Source organism: Hyperoodon ampullatus (assembly GCF_949752795.1).
Source record: "Hyperoodon ampullatus genome assembly, chromosome: 18".
NCBI lineage: Eukaryota > Metazoa > Chordata > Mammalia > Artiodactyla > Ziphiidae > Hyperoodon > Hyperoodon ampullatus.
This window is the reverse complement of record NC_136931.1, coordinates 49,261,707-49,282,270: the sequence shown is the minus strand read 5'-3', so window position 1 is coordinate 49,282,270 and position 20,564 is coordinate 49,261,707. Positions and strand designations below refer to the sequence as shown.

At 58.0% G+C, this 20,564-nt stretch overlaps 3 protein-coding genes across 3 annotated transcripts; 1 reads left to right on the top strand and 2 right to left on the bottom strand.

Moving 5' to 3' along the window:
* Window positions 1-432: 432 nt before the first annotated feature.
* FAM98C (family with sequence similarity 98 member C) lies at window positions 433-3,636 on the bottom strand (the record flags this gene model as incomplete). Its single annotated transcript, XM_079723272.1, has 8 exons — window positions 433-790; window positions 1,346-1,513; window positions 1,926-2,042; window positions 2,127-2,204; window positions 2,442-2,647; window positions 3,103-3,237; window positions 3,317-3,465; window positions 3,572-3,636. The coding sequence occupies 8 exons, from the start codon at window positions 3,634-3,636 to the stop codon at window positions 650-652; spliced, it is 1,059 nt and encodes a 352-aa protein (XP_079579398.1). The 3' UTR covers window positions 433-649.
* Window positions 3,637-8,787: 5,151 nt separating this feature from the next.
* SPRED3 (sprouty related EVH1 domain containing 3) lies at window positions 8,788-14,439 on the bottom strand (the record flags this gene model as incomplete). The annotated part of the gene is made up of 6 exons (XM_079722994.1): window positions 8,788-9,453; window positions 10,189-10,332; window positions 12,492-12,571; window positions 12,680-12,848; window positions 13,983-14,163; window positions 14,372-14,439. 6 exons carry the CDS (start codon window positions 14,437-14,439, stop codon window positions 8,788-8,790), a joined length of 1,308 nt encoding a protein of 435 aa, XP_079579120.1.
* Window positions 14,440-17,587: 3,148 nt separating this feature from the next.
* Window positions 17,588-20,473, top strand: GGN (gametogenetin; the record flags this gene model as incomplete). Its single annotated transcript, XM_079724421.1, has 2 exons — window positions 17,588-19,437; window positions 20,356-20,473. 2 exons carry the CDS (start codon window positions 17,588-17,590, stop codon window positions 20,471-20,473), a joined length of 1,968 nt encoding a protein of 655 aa, XP_079580547.1.
* Window positions 20,474-20,564: the final 91 nt, after the last annotated feature.

Here is a 20,564-nt window from a genome sequence, read left to right as displayed (position 1 = left end):
AAGAGCAAAGGGCTTTAAAGGTCGGAGCAGCAGGGGCCTGTTCAGACCCAGGGGACAGAGAACCCCTACCTTTCCTCAAACCTGAGCACCCCTGACCTGGCCCCCACAGAGATAGGTCCTAGGGCTGTCATAAATTAATTTTAGGACTTCCCTGGTGGCGCAGTGGTTAAGAATCCGCCTGCCAATGCAGGGGACACGGGTTCGATCCCTGGTCTGGGAAGATCCCACATGCCGCGGGAGCAACTAAGCCTGTGCGCCACAACTATTGAGCCTGCACTCTAGAGCCCACGAGCCACAACTACTGGGCCCGAGTGCCACAACTACTGAAGCCCGTGCACCTAGAGCCCATGCTCTGCAATAAGAGAAGCCACCGCAGCGAGAAGGCCACGCGCAGCAACAAAGACCTAACACGGCCAAAAATAAACAAATAAATAAATTTTAAAAAATAAATTAATTAATTAAATTTATTTTCCAGAGAACATGGTCCTTGGTGTTGAATGGTAGATGGGGGGAGGACATTTGGGACCTGAGGAACAGGGGATATGGGGCTGGGGTGCCAGGTGCCAAGAGAAACCCTCACAGTGACTCCTCAGAGATTATCAATGTCAGCATCTCACGAAGGACCCCTCCTCCAACCACCAGTCCCCCTTTACTTCTTCTTCTTGCGGCCCCAGCACTGGCGGCCTGCCTTCTGCCCGCCTCTGTCCTCTCTTCTGCTCTGCCAGCTGGGCATGGGAGCCTCCAGCTCATTTGGGCGGCCCCCCCGGTCTGGAACGCTGCCCATAAGCACCTGAGAGGTGATTAGACTCGAGTTGCAGAGAAGAAAAATATCTTGGACAAGGGGGCTAGAGAGCCAAGAGGACAGCATGAGGTTGAAAAAGGAAGGGCAGACGCTGGGACTTCCCTGGTGGCCCAGTGGTTAATGCTCCTTACTCCCAATGCAGGCTAAATACGTAATCATTTGAACAGAGGGTAGTTTTGCTTTAAAAATGGTTAAAACCCAATACAACAGACAGGGTGAGTGGTGGGAGAGGATTCTAAGCCAAAGCAGGAGAGGTGGGCAGGGCCTCAGTAAATAGGTGGACTTTGTTCTGAAGGCACTGGGGAGCCATAGAAGGGTTTTGAGCTAGGGAGGGACATGGTCAGATGTTTGAGTCAGAAACATCCTCCTAACTGCCATGTGGAGGGGGCAGATTAGAGGTCGTGAGTCCAGAGGCCAGGAACCCAAGGAGAAGGCGAGAGGAGGAGCCCAGGCAGAAGAGGACAAGGTTTGTACAAGCAAAGGCTAAAAGGCCACTTTGAAGGCCAAGGATGCTGGGGCCCTTCCCCATCCCCAGGTGTTCACCTTGTGGATAGCACAGCAGGTCCCTCGGCGGGCAGTCTTGCTGGTGGCTGGGACAAGGCGTGACAGGTCAGCTCGAGCAGCCAGGACGTGTGCAATGGAGACATCCGATTCTGGGCTCAGAGCCTCTCGAATTGGGATCAGCACTGCCTTCATGGCCTCTCCTTGGGCCTAGTGAGTAGGAGTAGACATGGAGAACGTGCCCACGAGACATCCCCACATGGGATCTGTAATCTTGAAAGCATCTCTTCCCGTCTCAGGGCCTCACTTCCCACATCTTTTTCTTTTTTAATATTTCATTATGTTTTTTGTTTGTTTGCTTTATCGAAGTAGAGTTGATTTACAATGTTATGCACTTCCCACACCTTTTAGTAAGGAGTATTGCTCTAAATACACTCCCAGATCAGACCAGGGAATTCTAGAATGCCCTGGGGGCCCTGAGATTCCAGACCCCCAAACCTCACAAGATTCTAAAATGTCCTGGGCCTCAGAACCAGCAAGTGGGTCATATCCCTGGCCCTCATTTCTCCTCCCCGCAGCTGCAGCCCTCACAACTGCTCCTGCCTTGGTCTTCTGCCCACACCTTTGCCCGATCACTCCAGTGGAAAGCAGATGTTGTGAGGTCCAGGCGCTTGAGGAGGAGGCAGCGGCGGCAGCAGTACTGATCTCGCAGGCTTTGGTACAGAGACTCCAATGCTTCCTGGGGAAAAAGGTCTCAGTCATGCCAGGGGGCCCCCCTCACTCCCATCTCTGTTCACATACATACAGCCATACACAGCCTTACCCATCTGGGTGCATCCAGCGGGTAGCCGAGGAGAGGCTTTAGGAACTCTGCGGGCAGGGAAGGCAGCAGCTCCGCGATCTGATGAGAGAAGAAGGAGCCTGGGGTTGACTGCGCAGAAATCGGATAGACTCCTCCGTGGACCCCAGTTCCCCACGACCCTGAGGACCCCGGCCATAGAACCAAGAATGGCAGTCACAGTTCTAGGAAACATCCGTGGCTGTGCACTCCTCCCAGAGCCACTTCTGAAGAGGGGGCTGTCCCCCCTACGAGGAGGGTGAGGTGAGCCCGGGTGCGGAGGGGACTCCGGCCCTCTACCTTGGCATGCAAGTCTCGAAGCAGCTGGCTGGCTGGGGTCCCCGGCATGGGTCTAGGCAGCCCCAGGGCTTGGAGAGTGAGGACCATTTCCTGGACCAGGCCAGATCCCTCCTCTGCTCCCGCCACACCGGACTGCTCAGGGCTGGGATCCAGACGGCACTGCAGGCGGAGGAGGCGAGCAGCCTGGACCTCCGAGCAGAGAAAGCCTAAAAGTAGGGAAAAGGAGCAGTGCAATCAAGGAGGGCTGCCACCCCGCCTACCGGGGTCAAAAAGTTCAAGCGGCTTCAAAGCCTCCCGCCTCCTAGTTCCGCCCACCTAGAACCCTGCTTCTACCTCCAGAATAAGCCCCACTCACTTCGAGACCCAGCTCCTTCTGCAGATTTCAAACCCTGCCCACTTCGGAACCTCCTGTCCCGCTCCGTCTAACCCAACCCACGTGAGCTTCAAGACCCACCATCAAAATACTAACCCCGCCCATCGCAGAGCCCTTAGCCTAGCCCAGTGTTCGGACCCCACCCACCTCCATGCGGCCCTCTGGCTGGTCTCAAAATTCTGACCACGCCCCCTCGGGGGTCCCTGGCTCCACCTCAACGCGCAGAGCCCGCCCCCCTCGAGGCTGTAGCCTCGCCCACTTCCGCATCCCGGGTAGTCCCCGGCTCACGCAGCAGGCGCAGGCGCGCGCCGGGCTCCCGCAGCGAGGCCGCGCAGTCCCCGCCGCAGAGCTCGCGGTCAGGGCAGTGTAACTCCCGCAACAGGCCGGCCAACTGTCGTAGGAATTCTTCCTCGGGAACAGAACCTGCCGGAGGCGGGAGATGTCAGGGCGTGGCGGTGCCACGCATGGCTCCAACACTCCCAGCCTCCCGCTCCATGCGTACCGTCGCCGGCGCTCAGCGCCTCCGTGCCCTCCTCTCGCTGCCGCTCCAAGGCACCCAGAGTCGCCAGCTCCGCCGCCAGCCGCGCGCACAGAACCCTGAAGTCTGGGCACGAGGTTCCCAGCGACGCCGCCCCCGGAAAACCCTCATACCTGCGGCGCGGCCGAGGCAGCGGGAGGGGGTGGGGGAGGTTAGTAGGTATTTCTGAGGGCAAACCTGCCCCTTCCTGCACCCCCAGCCACACCCCGCTCCTCTTACCCCAGCGCCAGCAGGTCCCGGGCCACCGCGGCCCACTCCCGCTCCTCCGCCTCCGCCCCCTCCATGAAAGTGTAGCCCCTTCGCCCGGCTCGCGCTCCCCCTGCCGGTCGGTGGGAAGCTCCGCCCCAGGAGTGGCGTGCCCCCCCACCCCCCGTAACTGACCAATCAGCCTCTTCTTGCTAAGGGCCTTCGTCATTTCAATTGGTGCAGAAGGAGGCAGAACCCGCCCCCGGGCTCGCCTCCAGAGCCGAGCAGTAGAGCACCGCCCTTCGGGTAAGCAGTCAGGACACTGGAAACCCCCAGCGGGCGTTCTGGATCCCGGCTGTCGCGACAGACCAGCGATGTCGCTACTGCTGCGACATAGAAGCAACTTCGGCTTCCTTTTCCTCAGCCTCCCTCAAATGCCCTCTGCTTTTAAAGCAACTTTGACCAAGTGTTGTTCTCCCAACTCCTCTCCAAGTCCAGAAACTCTTTCCCTCCTTTCCTACTTAAGAGTTGGAATTCTGTCAGGGACCCAGGAATCCCAGCTACACACACACACACACACAACCGAGTTAGTCCGTTGGACCTTCACCCCTCTGCCCCCGTGAGCCTTGGAGAGAGGGAGCAGGTGCAATATACCATGGTGATTAGGAGATTACACCCTAGGAGTGCAATCTTGTCTGCAGGCAAAGGTTAGGATTTGACTCCACCATTCGCCACCATTGTGTTCCTGCCAAATTTCTTCACATCTGTGTAATGAGGGTAATAACGCCTACATTTTACAGTTGTTTGTGAGGATTAGTGCTTAGCAGACATCTACGGGGTACTCAATTAAAAATGACTAACATATATTGAGCATTTCGTGTGTGCTCCTGGGCTAAGTATCTTATCTCTATTTTATGGAAGAGAAGACTGTGATGCAGAGAGGATGAATCACAGAGTGAATGCATGGTGGTGCCAGGACTCCAAATTCAGATCTGATTCCAAAGTCCGTGCTTTTAACCACTTAACCTATTACTATTGTTATTACTGCTCTTGTTTTTGTAGCTGTTGTTAAAATTATTGTTCCAGGTTCACTCTCTTCCCGCCTCTATCCTGGTCTCCTCTAGTTTCTGTAGTTCTACTGGGAGTGGGAGTGAACTGGGAGTAGAGCCCCAGGGAAGAAAAGGGCCAGAACCTGTTTCTCCAGGGTAGAGCCTACCCTTAATCTGGTTCCTCCATAGTCCTGCGTACCCCAAGTCTGGGTACTCAGGGGGCATTTGGTGACCTTAATAAAATACTAAAAATTGATCAGGCCAAAGCCTTGGAGTCACAACCATGACTCTACTCTTTATAGTGTGCTCCATATCTAAACTGGTGAACTTGACCTTCAAAACAGATCCAGTATCTTGCCCACTTCTCCCCGCCTCCACTGCTCTCACCCTCATCCTGTGCACCACTGTCCCCCCTGGACCATCCCAGCAGCCTACACTGTGTCTCCATGGCCCCTCCTCCCCAGTATCTGTCCCCCACAGGCAGCCAATGGGAACCTATGAATACCTGAGTCAGGTTTCATCCCTCCCATGCTTGGAGCCTTCCTGTAGCTCCACCTCACTCCGGGTGGGCAGAAAAGTCCATGCAGTAGCTTGCAAGGACCCACAGATCCTCCCTGTCACCTTTCAGCCTTCATCTCCTAAGCACTCTCCTCCTTGCTTCGCCCCCTCCAGCTCCATTGATGTCCCTCAGACTTACCAGGCATGCTCCTCCCTCAGGGCCTCGCACAACTGTCCCCTTTACCTGGAGTGCTCTTCCTGCAGACATCCGCAAGACGCCCTCACCTCCTTCAGGGCTTTATTCAAACGCCAGCTCCTTAGTGGGGACTCCCTGACCACCCCAGCTACAACTGCCTGTATCCCCCATCTCCACTTTATTTTTTCTTTATAGTATGTATCATTTCGAACATGTTGTCTCCTTCACTATAAGGCTCATAAGTTCCTTGTGGGAAAGGATTTTGTCTGTTCTGGCCTCGTGGCTTGAGGGATCTTAGTTTCCCAACCAGGGATTGAAACTGCACCCTTGACAGTGAAAGCGATGTGGAGTCCTAACCACTGGACCGCCAGGGAAGTCCCTAATTTTTGTCTGTTCTGTTCACTGCTTTATCCCCAGCGCCAATAAAAAAGGTGTCCAATAAATGTAGAGTGACTAGAGGTATAAAATTCAGCTGGAGGATCTTCTTGGGACTAAAGGATGGGAAGGGGAAAGGAGGATTTGGGTAGGGGACTGGTCTGGTGGTTCAGGAAGGTGAATGGATGGGGTGCATCAATGCAAATAAAGAACACAGGCTGAGACTTTGTCACAGACATTTCTTGGAGCCGATATCTCATGCCCCCTCCCCCGATGACAAGGCTGGGTCTGCGGCCCGCATCATCCCCCACTACTTCAGCCTGCCCTGATAACAACATTGAGGTCACAGACTGGCTTAGAATCAAGATCAGGAAGATAAATGTCGGGGTGCCTCTCCCAAGTATGGGGGCCAAGCATCCAATCTGAGGGGCAAGCAGCTGGGAAATTGGGCCTGGGGGCTCCAGGGTCTGAGGTCTCCCTGGCTCCCAGGGTCATCCCTCCATGCACCCCTGATCTAGGGGTGATGAAGACTAATCATGGATCAGAGGTGGGTATCAGCAGGGAGCAGGACTGGGAGACCTGGGAGAGGCGGTGCTGGGAGGTGGGAGCCAGGGAACCGTCCCCAGCCCCCCACTTCATCCACAGATCCCGCAGCACCTTACAGCACTCTGGTCCCCCGTCCCACCCCTCCCCAAAACGAGGTAGGTTAAGAATGGAGCTTCCCCCCGCCCACCACGGAAGGGAGGAGACCGAGGCACAGAGAGGGGGATGGGGACCCAGGCTGCCCCAGCCCCCAGTCCCTCCGCCCTCAGCTCTGGTGGGTCTGACAGTGATGAGAGCTGGGCAGAGTGGGGATGGGAGGGACACCCCCCTTTTCTCTCACCCATCCCAGGGTCTGCTTGAGAGAGCTGAATCTCACAGGTTCCGGATGTAATAAATAGTTAATAATTTAAAGGAAGTGACAGGAGGATCCACCCCTCTGGCCCCCTTGACCTATCCCTTGAACCCTCACAAGGCTATCCAAGTCTGGGTAATGAGGAGAGGTAAGTGCACATTTCAAGGTGCTCGGGACCAGATGCAGGTCCCAAGCCGGTACAACATTGAGATTGTGTTGCTCCAAGACCGTGATCCCCACCCCCCCATGCAGGAGGCCATCAGATCTGTGGTACACTAGAAGTCCCACTCCACTCAGGGGAAAGAGACCTTGGACTCCCCCTTCCCCAAAAGAGGACTCTCAATGGGCCATGAACCACGCTTTCAAACTTTCCGAAACAACCCCCAACTCTGAAATGGAAGAGGAGTTAACAGAGGGGCAGATCATAAAAGGCTTGGACTGGAGCTAGGACTCAAAGTTGGACTTGGAAGAGAGTCTGCAAGGCTGGTGTGTGTGTGTGTGTGTGTGTGTGTGTGTGTGTGTGTGTGTGTGTGTGTGTGTGTGTGTGTGTGTGTGTGTGTGTGTGTGTGTGTGTGTGTCCTTTGTGCCAATAGAGCCATATCTAGTTGCCTTTGTGCAATGCACACCTTCCTCTGAGGGCACAGCATGGCCAGCCCCACTCACCACCTTGGCTGTGTGCCTTTGCTTCATGAACGGCCTGCACAATCATCTACAGCAATGCTGGGTCCTAGAGATGGGAGCAGGGGTGCTCTTGGGTGGTCCTGGAATCCAGGAACATTAGCTCAAAATGTTTTTTTCCCCTTAGGGTAAAGGGGTAGTTCTGTGGGATACTGAGAGCTTGGGCTGGAGCCCTTGGGACTAGAATTCCAGTGTCTGGGAACTTGGGGTTTCAGGGGCGTATGGATGGCAGGATTCAACGGGCAGCAGTTCTCAGGGGATGCACAAGCTGGGCCTGGGAAATATCAGGCTAGAGAGGTTTGGGTCCAAAGAAATCTGGGATCTGAAGGTGCTAGGGTCCCAGGGAGCCTCAGATCTGTCTCTGGTATGGAGGGACCAAGGTCTTGGGTCAGGGACAATCCCAATATTGTGTAGGCTTGAGTGCTGAATTTGGGGGTCAATGGCACCTTGGGGTCTTGGATCTAGTGCTCCTAAAGCACCTTGGGGTCACTCAGGGGCAAGGGATCAGAGGTCTGAGTTGCCATGAACATCCCATCTTGTGGGAGCTGGGCTCCCAGCCTTTAGTGGATTGGGGAATCTGTGGGTACGAAGAAGCCAAAGATTCCAGGACATTCTGGGGCTTGAAATGCAAGTCCAAGGAGGATTGGAAGAGGGCTATCTGAGGGGTTGGGACCAATGTCTTGGACCCTGAGGTGTTGGTTGCCTCCAGTCTTACATCTGCGGGACTAGGCACCTCAGAGTCCTACATATGAAATCGAAAGCTCCTGGGAACACAGGCTTGGTGTTGGTGGTCTACAGACTTCTTTGATCCCTGGCTCACAGAGCATCTTGGAGTCTTAATTCTGGATCTTGGGCAGTGTGTGTGTGGGGAGGGGGGCTCTGAGATGGGTCTCCCAAGTCATTTGGGTCAGAGAACATCCGTTTGAGCACATCCAAGGACTCAGAGTATCTTAAGAGGATTCGGTATCTAAGAAGTCCTGGGGCTACAAGAACATCTCAGATACAGGTGCTCCGAGTTTTAGGTGAGCATTCAGGAATGATTTGGGGGCGATTCTGGGTCTTAGGGTCTCAAGATCTGGGAGTAATTGTATACAGGCAGGGTCAGGTACCGGCAACTCCTAATTCTGGGGTTGTAATTTGAGGGTTCATGGTGCCAGGCATGACTGGGTCTAGACTGGTAATTTGAACAGTGAGTCAGGATTCAGAGCCCGATTCTCAGGGATCCGTGTGCTCCCCTGCCTGCCTGAGGTGAAGAGTCTGGGCATCCCTGGAACCTCCTCAGTCTAGGCCAGAGCGGGGTGGAGTGGGGATGGAGAACGGGGACGCCAGAACTCAGGATGCCTGGGACCTCTTGGACAGACATCCCAATGAAGCTGGTTCTGGGGTCTCTCAGTCCTACATTTGGGGTCCAGGTTCCAGGTCTGGGGTCTCTCAATCCAAACTCAAGCTCCAAGCTCCGGGTGTGCCTAGGTTTGGGTTTGGGGTCCGAACGGAGTCCGGGGTCCTGGACCCTCAGTTTTGGGTCCTCGGTCCGGCTACCGGACCCACCAGGCCGTCCTCACCGCGCCGCCTCCTCGTGGCGACCCCCGCAGCCTGCGCAGCCGCATCGCGCTGCGACCCAGTGGCATGCGCGCAGGGGCGCGTAGCAGCAGAGGCAGGGCACGGCGAGGGAGAGCGCGGCCAGCGCGGCCCAGCGCGCGGCGGGGCGCGGGTGGCCCGGCTCGCAGGCGCACGGGTCCGAGAAGTCGCCCTCGGCATCCGACAGGCAGTGGTAGAGCAAGCTCTCGGCGCACCACAGGCAGCTGAGACGGCGCACCAGCCGGCGACCCGGGTCCGGGGCCTCGGCGCAGCGGCCGCCGCGCCCGTCGGCGCGACGGCGGAAGAGCGCGCGGCAGTGCACGCAGCGCGCCGCCTCCTCCGCCTCCGGAGAGGCCTTGGCAGGCGCAGGGGCCGGGCCGGGGCCCGGGGGTGGGCGAGCCGGGGGTGCTGGAGGCGCAGCCTCGGTGAGAGGGGCGGGCAGGGCTGTGGGGGGCCCCAGGGCTGCGCCCCTCAACGCGCCGGTCTTGGCGAAGCGCACGACGCAGGTGGATAGGGCGAGGGGTGCGGGTGGCCCAGCTCGCCGGTAATCCTCATAGCCGCGGCCGCCCCAGCCCAGCCCGCCTGTCCCGGCCAGGGGCTCTGAAGGCTCCGGAATCCCCGTGAACGGTAGGAGCGGAGGGTAGCTCTGCGGGACCAAGACAAAGGAGAAGAAGTTAGCGGGGTCTGTGATGCCCCACCTCCCACCACAATCCATCCCGGCCTTAGAAGACCCGAGAATCCACAGACCCAGCCACAGGCTCCATTCATCCTAGGATCGTGCCCTGGGATCCTGACTGCCTGGGTCCGGTACTCAGACTTCTAAGTCCTCAGCCCACTCCCCTCCCAGGGACAGAGGACATCTAGGGACCGACAGAAGACTCCAGGCACCAAACCCACACCTTAAGGACCCAGTGGTCCAGGCTCTCAGTCCTGCCCTCTCTCAAGATCCGGGATCCCAGTACCCAGCCCCCTCTACTCTCAGATTCAAGACTCCTGGACCCCAACCGTCTCCTCCTTCAGGACGCAGGAGCCTGGTCCCCAGGTCCCTTTTACCCCTTGGATACTGAGCCCCACCCCCCGTGAATTAAGCACTAAAGGACTCCTTCCTCCCACGAGTACCACCAGCTTCCTAACATAGTCATTGCCCGAGTCGTCCCCTAAACCTCTGTGGAATTCAGAACTTTCCAGTCTCCAAGAGCGCAGGAGACGCAGGAAGCCCTCACCCAACCTTCCGAGGAACCCAGGCCTAAGCTCCCCCGCCATAAGCCGGGCCAGCCATCCCTTAGAATCTGTGGTTTCTTGCCCCTCTGCGGCCTCAGTACCCGCCCACTTTCGGGACCCCAGCCCCCGGCCTTATTTCACCGGGAGTCGGAGGTCGCACCTGAGCTGACGAGCGGCGGCGCTGGGGGGGCGTGGCCGGCCCGAAGCCAGAAGCTGACTCCACGGTGACGATGGGGGCCGCCGCTGCGGTGGGAGGCGTCTCCTGGTGGCTGTGACTGGAGGAGGAGTCGCTGTCCACGTGGGACTGGGGGAGATTGGCGGCCTCAGAGCCGGGACCCCTGGCACAGCCGATGCCCTTACATAGACCCCCTCCCATTGTGAGCGAGGGCTCTGCGGCCAGACAGGCCTGGGTTCAAGCCCCGGCACTGCCACTGACTGGTTGTGTGACCTCCGGCAAGTGAGCTCAGCTCTTTGAGCCTCAGTTTCCTCTTCTGTAAAATGGGGATCATAATATTGTCTATTCGTAACGATGTGGTTAGGACCCACTGTAAAGGGCATAAACACGCCTGAAGTACAGGAAGAGCTGGAAATTGTTATTATTATTTGACTTTCTCTTCTTATCTGCTCAGCTCACCAGTCTACAGAACATCAAATGAACCTCCCTTCTCGGAAGCCCTCTCCCTTGGCTGTCAGCTGCCTTCCTGCCTCCTTCCCACCACCACACCTTTACTGGGGCAGTTCCACCCACCTGGAATGTGTTCCTTCCCATCCAAACCAAGCAATGTCCTTTACGAGCTTCTCAGACCCTTGGTTTCCTTTCTGTAACTTGGGAATAATTCCCACCTCATCCGATTACTACCTTCAATAAACATTCATTGAGCACCCACGACATGCCAGGCTCGCAAAGGCCATTGGGAGGGTGTGAGATGGAGCATGGAGAGCACAGCATCTTTCCTGAGTAAGTGCTCAATAAGTGGGACCTGTCTGTGTGACCTTGTAGACCCACCTGCATCTTCCATTACCCTGGGAGTCCCCCTTTTCTGCCCAGGGAACCAGTTTTGTTCCTCCAAGTGTTCTCGAGCAACTCCCACTGTACCCCAGCAAGTGCCAAATCGAATCCGACATTATGTGCATTTATTCATTCAGTCAATTTATTCAACACATATTTACTGAACACTTACTGTCTACCAGGCACTGTTTTAAGCATTGAAGATGCAGCAAGAAAGCAACAAAAGATCCTTGCCCTCCTGGAGCTGACATGCTAGCATGAGAGATGGACAGTAAAGTCATTGATAAGAAAACTGTCTATTGGGAGAGGAAATAAGAAAAATATCTTAGAAGATGGGGATAAAGAGTAGGATAAGGAGCACTGGGAGATTTTAAACAGGTTGCTCAGAGAGGGCCTCACTAAGGTGGTATGTGTGTAAAGCCCTGAAGGAAATAAGGGAATAAGCCATGTGGAAATGTGGGGAAGAGTGTTCTAAGACAGAGGACCAGCGAGTGCAAAGGCGCTGAGACAGGAATGTGCCTGCCCTTTTGGAGTACCAGTAGGAGGTCAGTGTGGCTGGAGCCAAGTGAGTCTGAGGGAGAGGAATAGGAGGCCAGATTGTGTAGGATCTTATGTGCCACTGTGAGGACTTTGTCCTTTACCACGAGTGAGATGGAGCCTGGGTAGGGTTGTAAGTGAGAGATATCCATGATTTGACTTAGATGTCAATAGGGTCCCTCTGGCTATGTGTGGGGAAAGGAGATGGTGGGGAGGGGGCAGTTGATGAGCAGTTGATGAGATGGTCCAGTGGGGAGATGAGGTTGAACAGTAACCAGGTTGGAGGCACATTCCGATCATTTTGAAAGTGGAACCAGGGAATTCCCTGGAAGTCCAGTGCTTAGGACTCAGCGCTTTCACTGCCAGGGCCTGGGTTCAATCCCCAGTCTGGGAACTAAGATCCCACATGCCATGCGGTGTGGCCAAATTTAAAAAAGAAAGAAAGTGGAGCCAATATTTGCTGACAGATTAGATGAGGGGCATAAAAGAGGAGAGGAGGCAAGGATGACTCCAAGGTTTGTACCCCTGAGAAGGATGATTTCCCATTAATTTGTTCATCCATTTACTTTTAATATTTATTAATTTTTATAGTGTACCTTAATTTTTTTTTTCTGCCTTTCCACACTAGAATAGAAGCTCCTTGAGGAAAGGGACTTTGTTTTATTCACTGATGTATCCCCAGTGCTTAAAACACTTCTTATTCAAGGTGTTCAATAAATACCCTTGAATGAACATATAAATCAAGATAGAACAGAAAAACTAGAATAATTGGGATCAAAATTGACACTATCATTTGGGTCCAAATTCGTGTGCCCAGCACGTGGCATGGTGCTGGATACACAGTAGGTGCTCAAGAATGTTTGTAGCATAGAAAGAAACCCCTGCCCTCCCAGCAGAGCTGCATCCTGGAGACTCACCGTCAGAGGGCAGGGAGTGTCTGCGGTATCCTGGGAAGGGGAGGAGGAAGAGGAGGAGGAGGAGGAGGGGGTGAGCGAGCCTGGGGCAGGGAGAAAGGCAGAGAGTGAGTTCCCTGGGCCCAGCTTCTCCCACCCCTCCACCCCAGCCCCCACCACCACCACCAATGCCCACCACCTGCGCCACTCACCTCGACCCAGTGCAGCCAGTGCTGCCAGCAGGCTCTTCTGGAACTCATCAGCCTCTGCTGGACTCTGAAACGTCAGCCCAAACTTGCAGTCACCCAGGCTCCAGTGATGGAAGATGGGGTTCACCTTGTTGTAAACCAAGCCTGGCCGCAGGGTACACTCCAAGGTGGTCTGAGGGGGGCAGGAAGGGGCCAGGTCAGATACCCCCCTTCCAGCCATGCCTTTGACTTCCCCAGACTCTATACCAGAGCATCCCACAAACCTCATTTCTCAACCCTAGGTATACCCTTGAACCCTGATCAACACCCCAATACCACTCCCCGACTTTACTGAGCACACCTCTGATACTCCAATATTTCCCCCAAACCCCTTGATCCCTACATTTTCCTAACCACCCCCCCGCCCCATATCTCAATAGGAATCCCAAATTTTATTGAATGCCTCAAAAAATGAGTCAACCTCTTTCTGATAGCCAATATCCCCCATTTGACTCAATCATACTCCCCAAATTTTACTGAACTTCTCAAAATGTTACTGTTAATCCCCTTCTGATGCCCCAATAAGCTCCCCAAATATTATCCCCAAATTCTTAACAAACTCCCACAGATTTCCCCTCAGATGCTGGTCAACACCCTCATCTTTTTGCCCGACAACACTACATTCTTTCACACCATTTCAAACCCCCCTACATCGCTCCTTCCGATCCTTTCTCTGAAATTCAACCCCTACTCCAAGCCTTTTCAAGCGATCCAAACCTTTCTACTACATCCCCAGCTGAAACGTCAACATTCTCTTTCCATTTCAGGCCAGACAGCCCAGAACATTCCTGCTGGACCCACATTAGGATTGTAAACCCTACTGGACACTTCCAGACGGTCCCCCCACCAAATGCCTCCATATACTTAGGGCAGACAGGGGCCAGTGGTGTAAAATCCTCGTGGTGAGGATCTCTGAGCAAGATGGAGCCACGGGGAGGGTTCTGAGCCGAGGAGGGATATGATCTGAGTCAGGTGTTAGCCCAGCCCCTTTTGAACAGACTGAGGTTGGGGGAGGGAGCAGCAGCAGGGCGAGGAGACCAGTGCGAGGCTGCTGTGACAGTCCAGCAGGCAATGGCAGTGGACAGGACCTGCTTAATACCCACGATGGTCCCAAAACTCCCCACTCTCAGAGAGAGGACAGATATACGTCCAACTCCATCCCACACCCCGGTGCTGCGAGATGACCTGACCTCACCTCTACCTCCCCAGTCCCATTCCCCTACTTCCCCACACCCGCACCCTACCCCCACGCCCCAGGGTGGCTCACTTTCTGGTCCCGGAGGCGCTCCCCGTGGATGACGTAGTGCCCCTGGCGGGCCCCCCCCTCGGGCCTGGCCCCTCGGACCCGACATACGCTCACCTGGCTGAGGCCCCCGCCCCCCACAGGCAGCCAGCCCCCACTGGAGTCATCTCGGGCCATCACCACGGCTCGGACCCGAACCATGTACCTGGAGGAGGTGGGGGCACAGGGACAACAGGGTCAGTGAGTGTCAATCCTGCCCTCCTATTCAGTGTTCCCCCAACCCTCATCTCTGCTCTTCATCCCTCACAGCTGGATCTACTGCACCCTTAGCCACCCCTACTCACCTTAGCTTCCACACCCACCTCCTCCCCTAGGCACAGTCTCCCCATACCCGTCACCTCTTTTATGCCCACCTTCTTCCAGCAGGGCTTCTTTCTTCCTCTTGCCATCTCTTTTCTCCCATGCCTACCTTCTTCTCCATATCTACCTCTTTTCTCCATACCCACCTTTCCTCCCTTTCCCCATCTTTCCCATCCTCACCCCCATAGCTTTGCTCTTCCACTTCCCTTCCTCCTCCTGCTCATCCCCTATCAACCCTGTCTCCTTCTCCTCCCTCAGCACGTACCCACGGCCCCACCCATCGTCCCCCTCACAGCTGGGTGCCTGCGCATATGTATTTTCTTAGAGCCCATCAACTCAGCTCCAGTCCCCCCTACACTGCCTCCGCACCCTGCCGCCCAGGCCACTGGCTGGGTGAGAAACCCAGGCTCTCCTTCCCCCCCACCCCTTCCCGGATTTATGAATGAGACCGGATGCAAAGCTCACTGAGTCACCCAGCAACGGGAGATGGGCAGGGAGCAGGGAGAGAACCAGAAATGGCCAGAGACAGGCCGAAAGGGAGATGGAGGCAGAGGAAGCCAGAAACGGGCGACCGAGACACATCCAGAGAGCATTTCATTCACAAAAATCAAGCCTGCTCCCTCAGGCCCCTGCCGAGGAAGGCAAGGGGCAGAGATTGCGGGGGGTGGGGGGCGGGGGGAATTGATCCCTCCTCCTCTCCCTCCCCGCCCCAGCATCCTTCAGAACCATCTTACCCCGCCCCCCAGCTCAAGGGACGTAGCCCTCCGCCCAGTAATCGGTATCAGCGTCCAACCCCTCACTACCGCCGAGCGCAGGGACCCTGGCGCCCCAGCCTTAGGGACCCCAGCAACGAGGTCTAGCCCCTTCCCCCACCTGCAGGCTGCCGGGTTTCCCCAGCCCTTGGGGAGGGGACGGGGCGGCCGCAGCGCCCCCAGCCCCCTTTTCTCAATGGGATGGGATTTTGTGAATGAGCAGTCACGTGACGCTGCTTCCTTTGTCCGCCCGCCTCCCCCGACAACAGGTGAAGCAGAGAAAGAGGGCAGGGGTCCCCCCCGCACCAGGGCCTACTGGGATGGGACGCCGGGATTTCTGGATGCCCTACGCTCCCCACACATCTGTTTCCCGGGGGGAGTGGTCCCCTGAGTTCCCCAATGGTGAGGGTCCAGTACGGAATTTTATGAATGGGGCGTCCTCCGAGGAAGTCCAGGCCCCCCAAATGGACACTGGTACCCCAAATGGCTGCCGCGCAGTTTGGGGGCCCCCACCCCCTTGTCCTTCCAGCCAGGGTCTGGGGGGCGCCCCCGTGGGCAGGAGGCGCAGCGCGGTGCTGTCTGCCCCCTCACCGTGACAGGCGGTCTGTCAGCCCCCGCCCCCTCGCCCCCCTCTGCACCTGCCTGGGAGGCTCCGGCCGGGCTCCGAGCGGTGGCGACGTGGCCTCCTCCTCCTCCTCCTCCTCCTCCTCCTCCTGTTCGCTCCGGCTCCCTCGCTGGCTCCGGCGGCGCTAGAGACGGGCACCGGGAGCCGGGGCGAGGGGGGAGGGAGGGGGAACCTGAAAGATGGGTGGGGGGGAGGGGGCGGCTTGGGGGAGGGGTAAGCGCGAGGCAGGCGCACTTGCCCGCTGGGTCCTAGAGCCCGGCACTGGCTCCAGCGAACAGCCCCCCAGCCCGCATTTTCTCAGGATCCAGAGAGGATCCCCTACTTTCCCACCCATCCGCGCCATTGGTCCCTGAGGATATGGGGAAGGGGTCCGGGACGGAGCCTGGTCTCAAGGTTCTAAAGAGGCGAGGGTCTACGTTTTGGGTTCTAAATGGGAGGGGCTGGGTGCCTGGCTAGGTTCGAAAAGGGGTGGGGCAAGAAGGGAGCATTTGCAAGGAGGCGGGGTCGGAAGACCTGGGGGAAGAAGAGGGGGAAGGAGAGGGTGAGGACGCCGAAGGCGCGGACAAGCGCGTGCGTCAAGAAGGGGGCGGGTCCACGGAGGAAGGGCCTTCTGGGCGGGCCCGAGCAAGGAGAGGGTCTAGGGAAGAGAGGTTGCCAAGTCCTAAGAGGGCGGAGCTTATAAGTAAATTGTCTTTAGGGGCTGGACGACGGAGAGCTCCAAAAGGGAGGAGCTACGTAGCAGTGTTTGTAATGGGCGGGGCTTCGGGAGAGAGACTAACGGAGAGGGGCGGGGCATTATAAAGGGGAGGGGCTTAAAACGTTCTATAGGGGTGGGGCCTAGGACTACAAGGCTTGGGGGCGGGGAAGAAGACTCCCGAGTATTTCAAAGGGAGAACCAGGTTCGTAAGGGGCCGTGCCCAAGCTTGCTCAAGGAGGGCGGGGCCTCGAGCCCGGGGGCGTGGCCTAGATCTCGGGGTCCGCCCTCGCAGTCTCGCCCACTTGCCTTCACCCGCACCCCCGTTCTTTTCGGTTATTTTCTGCTACGGCCGTTCCCCGCCCTGCCCTGGGCCCAGGGGGCCGCGGTCTGAACTTTGGTCAGCTGGAGGAGTCGGTGAGTGGGATCCTCTGAGCGAAGGAGTAGCCAGGACGGAGCTTGGGTAAAGGGGTGGGCCCTGAGTGTGAGGCCTGAAGCTAGACCAGGAGCGGGAAAAGAAATTTAGGACTAAAGCCTGGGAAGAGGGCAGGACCAAATGATCAACACAGAGAGAGAGATCTGAGGATTAGAGGTGGTGACTGAGCGGTTAGCCTGACAAGAATACCGGGAATTTGTTAAGCGGAGGCGGGGCCAGACCTGGGGCGGGGGTTGTTGAGAAGGCCAGATTCCCTGACAATCGGGGCGGGACCAGAGGGCGGGGGCGGGGCCTGGGCCTCTGGAGCCTAGTTAGAGTCCAGGGAGAAAAGCTTGAACTCTTTGTAGGCCTTATAGGCTACAGAGCACAACCATCATGAATGATGTGGCCTGAGTGACTGACAGGAAAGCGGGCAAGACCTGTGTCTTGGAGCTTAGAGGCCTGAGACGTGGTCAAAGTGTAGGGGTGTGATATAAGGGACCAGCCAGGGAGACAGGGACCCAACCTTAGTACACTAGGAGGATGGAGGATTAAGTATCTGAACAGCAACTGTATGGGGCCACGGGTTAGAAGATGTGAACATCAAGAGTCACGGAACAGGAATGCGGGGAGAGACTAGTGCTTGAGTGGATCTTGGAGGACAAGGGCGGGGCCGGCGCTGACGGATAGGACCAAGTACAGCCAGCCTCGTGGGGTCCCCACAGCCCTGGCAGATTGACTGGCGGAAGTTTTTCTGACCACAGTCTCCGACCTCCGTCAGAAATGGGGAACGTGCAGTCGGAGTCGTCCGCGGGCGGGGGCTCCCGAAAACAGCAGGCCTCGGACCGGTCCTCCGACTCCCGCCGGACATCACTGATGGAGCCCGAGGGGACCCCCTCCTCCCCGGTCATGCGCCTGGCTCGCGGGCTGGGCGTCTGGTTCCCTGGCAGGTCCGCGTCCCCGGGACTCCTGGTACCCCCGGAGCCCCAGGCCTCACCCTCATCCCTGCCCCTGACCTTAGAACCGCCCTCGCCAGTGACGCCCCCTGCAGAGGAGGCGACTGCGGCCGCGGTCTCCACACCACCCCCGTCCCCCGTGGGGACCCTGCTGCCCGCGCCGTCTAAGCAGCGAAAACCCACGGGCACTTCGGTGCCCCGGATCCGCGGTCTGCTGGAGGCGAGCCATCGCGGCCACGGCGACCCTCCCAACCTCTGCCCGCTGCCGCCGCCGCCCCGGCAACTAACCGGAGAGGACCCCGACCCTGTCCCGAGGGCCCCATCCCCGACTCCGCCGCCCTTGGAGCCGCGGAAGCCGCCACTACCGACACCTTCCGACCCGCAGCCCCCGGAACGCAGAAGCACTCCTGCTCTGGCCACATCCGCCGCAACCCCTACAGAAAGCCAGGCCAGGCACGGTAGCGAGGGCCAGACGGCCGGCGGAGCCCGCAGAGGGGCACCTCCCCAAGCAGGCGAGGGCGAAATGGCCCGGCCTGTGGCCTCCAAGCCCGGCCTGAGCCTGTTGCGTAAAGTCACCTTCAAGTCGGGGCCCCAGCTGTCCCCTGCGGCAGCGTCGAGTTCCTTAGCGGCCAAAGCCTCTCCCGGGGGCGGCGGCGGCGGAGGACTCTTCGCCGCCGCCTCTGGCGCCATCTCCTACGCTGAGGTCCTGAAGCAGAGACCCCTGGCTCCTGGGGCCTCTCACCCCTCGGGAGAGGTCCCTCGGAGAACTCAGGAAGCAGAGGGCGGTGATAGAGACGGCGAGGGGTGTTCTGGACCACCCTCGGCGCCTGCGTCCCACGCCTGGACCCTCACTCCTTCACGCTACGCCAACTTCCCAGTCTCGAAGCCCAGATTTGACTGGGTGAGCCCCCCTGACGGCCTTGAATGCCAATTTCGCTTCAGTGGAGCTGGCGGAGGCGTCGTGGCGCCCCGACGGCGCGCAATCGCGCTCTCAAGGCCCAGGGGCTCCCCGCTGCCTCCGCCAGGGCAGATGCATCCAGCTCCCGGGCCCCGAAGGCCCGCAACCGCCTTGCTGGCGCCGCCTGTGTTCATCTTCCCGGCGCCCACCAATGGCGAGACTGTGCGCCCCGGGCCTCCCAGCCCGCAGGAGTTGCTGCCGCCGCCGCCGCCGCCCACGCTACCACCCACGCCGCCTCCCGCGCCGCAGCCGCCAGTACTCCCGAAAACGCGGCTGCCCGGGGCGCTCCCGCCCACCCCAAGCCCTGGCCACTTGGAGTCGGCCGTGGCTCCCGCCCCGGCTCCCGCTCTGCCCCTCGCCTTGGCCGCTGACCAGGCCCCAGGCCCGGCCCCACCCCCGGCTCCAGCTCCCACCGTGGCTGAGCCATCGCCACCTGCGCCCGCGCCCGTCAAGGTCCGCACGCGCCGGAACAAGGGTCTCCGCGCAGCCCGGGCCGCTCCGCGTGAGGATGGCGTGCCTGGAGATGGTCCTCGCGAATATACTGCAACTACTGTGACTGACAGCGGTGGTGGTGGCAGCGGGGCTCCTTCAGCGGGGGCGGTTAACTCGGGCGCCGCGCGCCACTGGCCACCCTTCCAGGTGCTTAACTCTTGTCCCTTCAAGTGTTACTGCCGCCACCAGCCACGCCATCGCCGCCTGCCACGCAACGTGTCTGCCTGGTGAGGGGAGGTCGGGGAGTAGGGAGGGGAGTTATACCCTTCCAAGTCCTGAACCCGACTTTCCTGGAGTGCCCCCATTCAACCCTTTGGCGTCCCGACCCCAGCTGACCCTAGACCCTCCCCTTGGCTGCATCTCAAACCCAGCTGAGCCCCAACCCTTCAGAACCAAGAGGAGCCTTGGTATCATGCTGATCCCTGACAGAGAACACCTTGGCCCCGCTCCTTAGTATCCAGACCTCCAACGTGACCCTTGGCCCTCTTATTACTCTCTGGAGCCATCAGGGAGGGAAAACTGGTCCCAGCTGGCCTGACCCTATTCACTGCCTTGACCCTGTCCCTGATGACATCAAGGACCACATCCCAGGCTCTTTAGGGATGGGATGGGAGATGATGGTCTTCTGGAACCAAATGGGTATAAATGCAGGCCTCCAAAGGAAGCCCCAGGCCTAGCCCCCCAGACTCCTTACCCCTCCAGCCTTTGGCACCTTCTCCCGACGGACCCAAGACTTTGACCGCCAGAGGGCACTGATATCCCAGTCCTTGTGCTGCAGAGGTTACTCCTGATTCCACAGATTCAGGGAAGACACTGCATCCTCCGGTTACCTCTCCTTCACCCCTAAATCTCAGGATCTGGTCATCAGGGTCTGTCTGACCCTGGCTCCTGAGGAACCTGAGTAACTGGGAGACCCTCTTCCCTGGTACCTCTGGGGCTCAGCTGGGACCTGAAGGGGTAGTTGGGAGAACTACTATCACCAACCCTCAGCCCCCTTTCCTACTGTTTAAGTGGATACAGCCCTGCCCTAAACTACCTTTGGGATATTCAGACATGGTCCCTTATACAGATGGAGAAAGTGGAGCCTGGAAGGGGTAAGGGCCTGGCCACATAGCCAGGTCCTGAAGATTCTACCCTCTCCCTAGGCTGAGCACACCCACCAACCACCTGAGTGAGCCACCCTGGGTCACCACCACCAAGTTGGCCGGCTCCCTGGTAGCTGCGCTGGAGCACTACGACTTGCAGGCTACCCATTCCAACTGAGTGCAGTCTGCTCAATGCCCTCTGCCTTCCCCTCCTTGACAATAAAATAACCATCCAGATGCCTAGATGCCTGTCAGTCACTGGCTAAGGG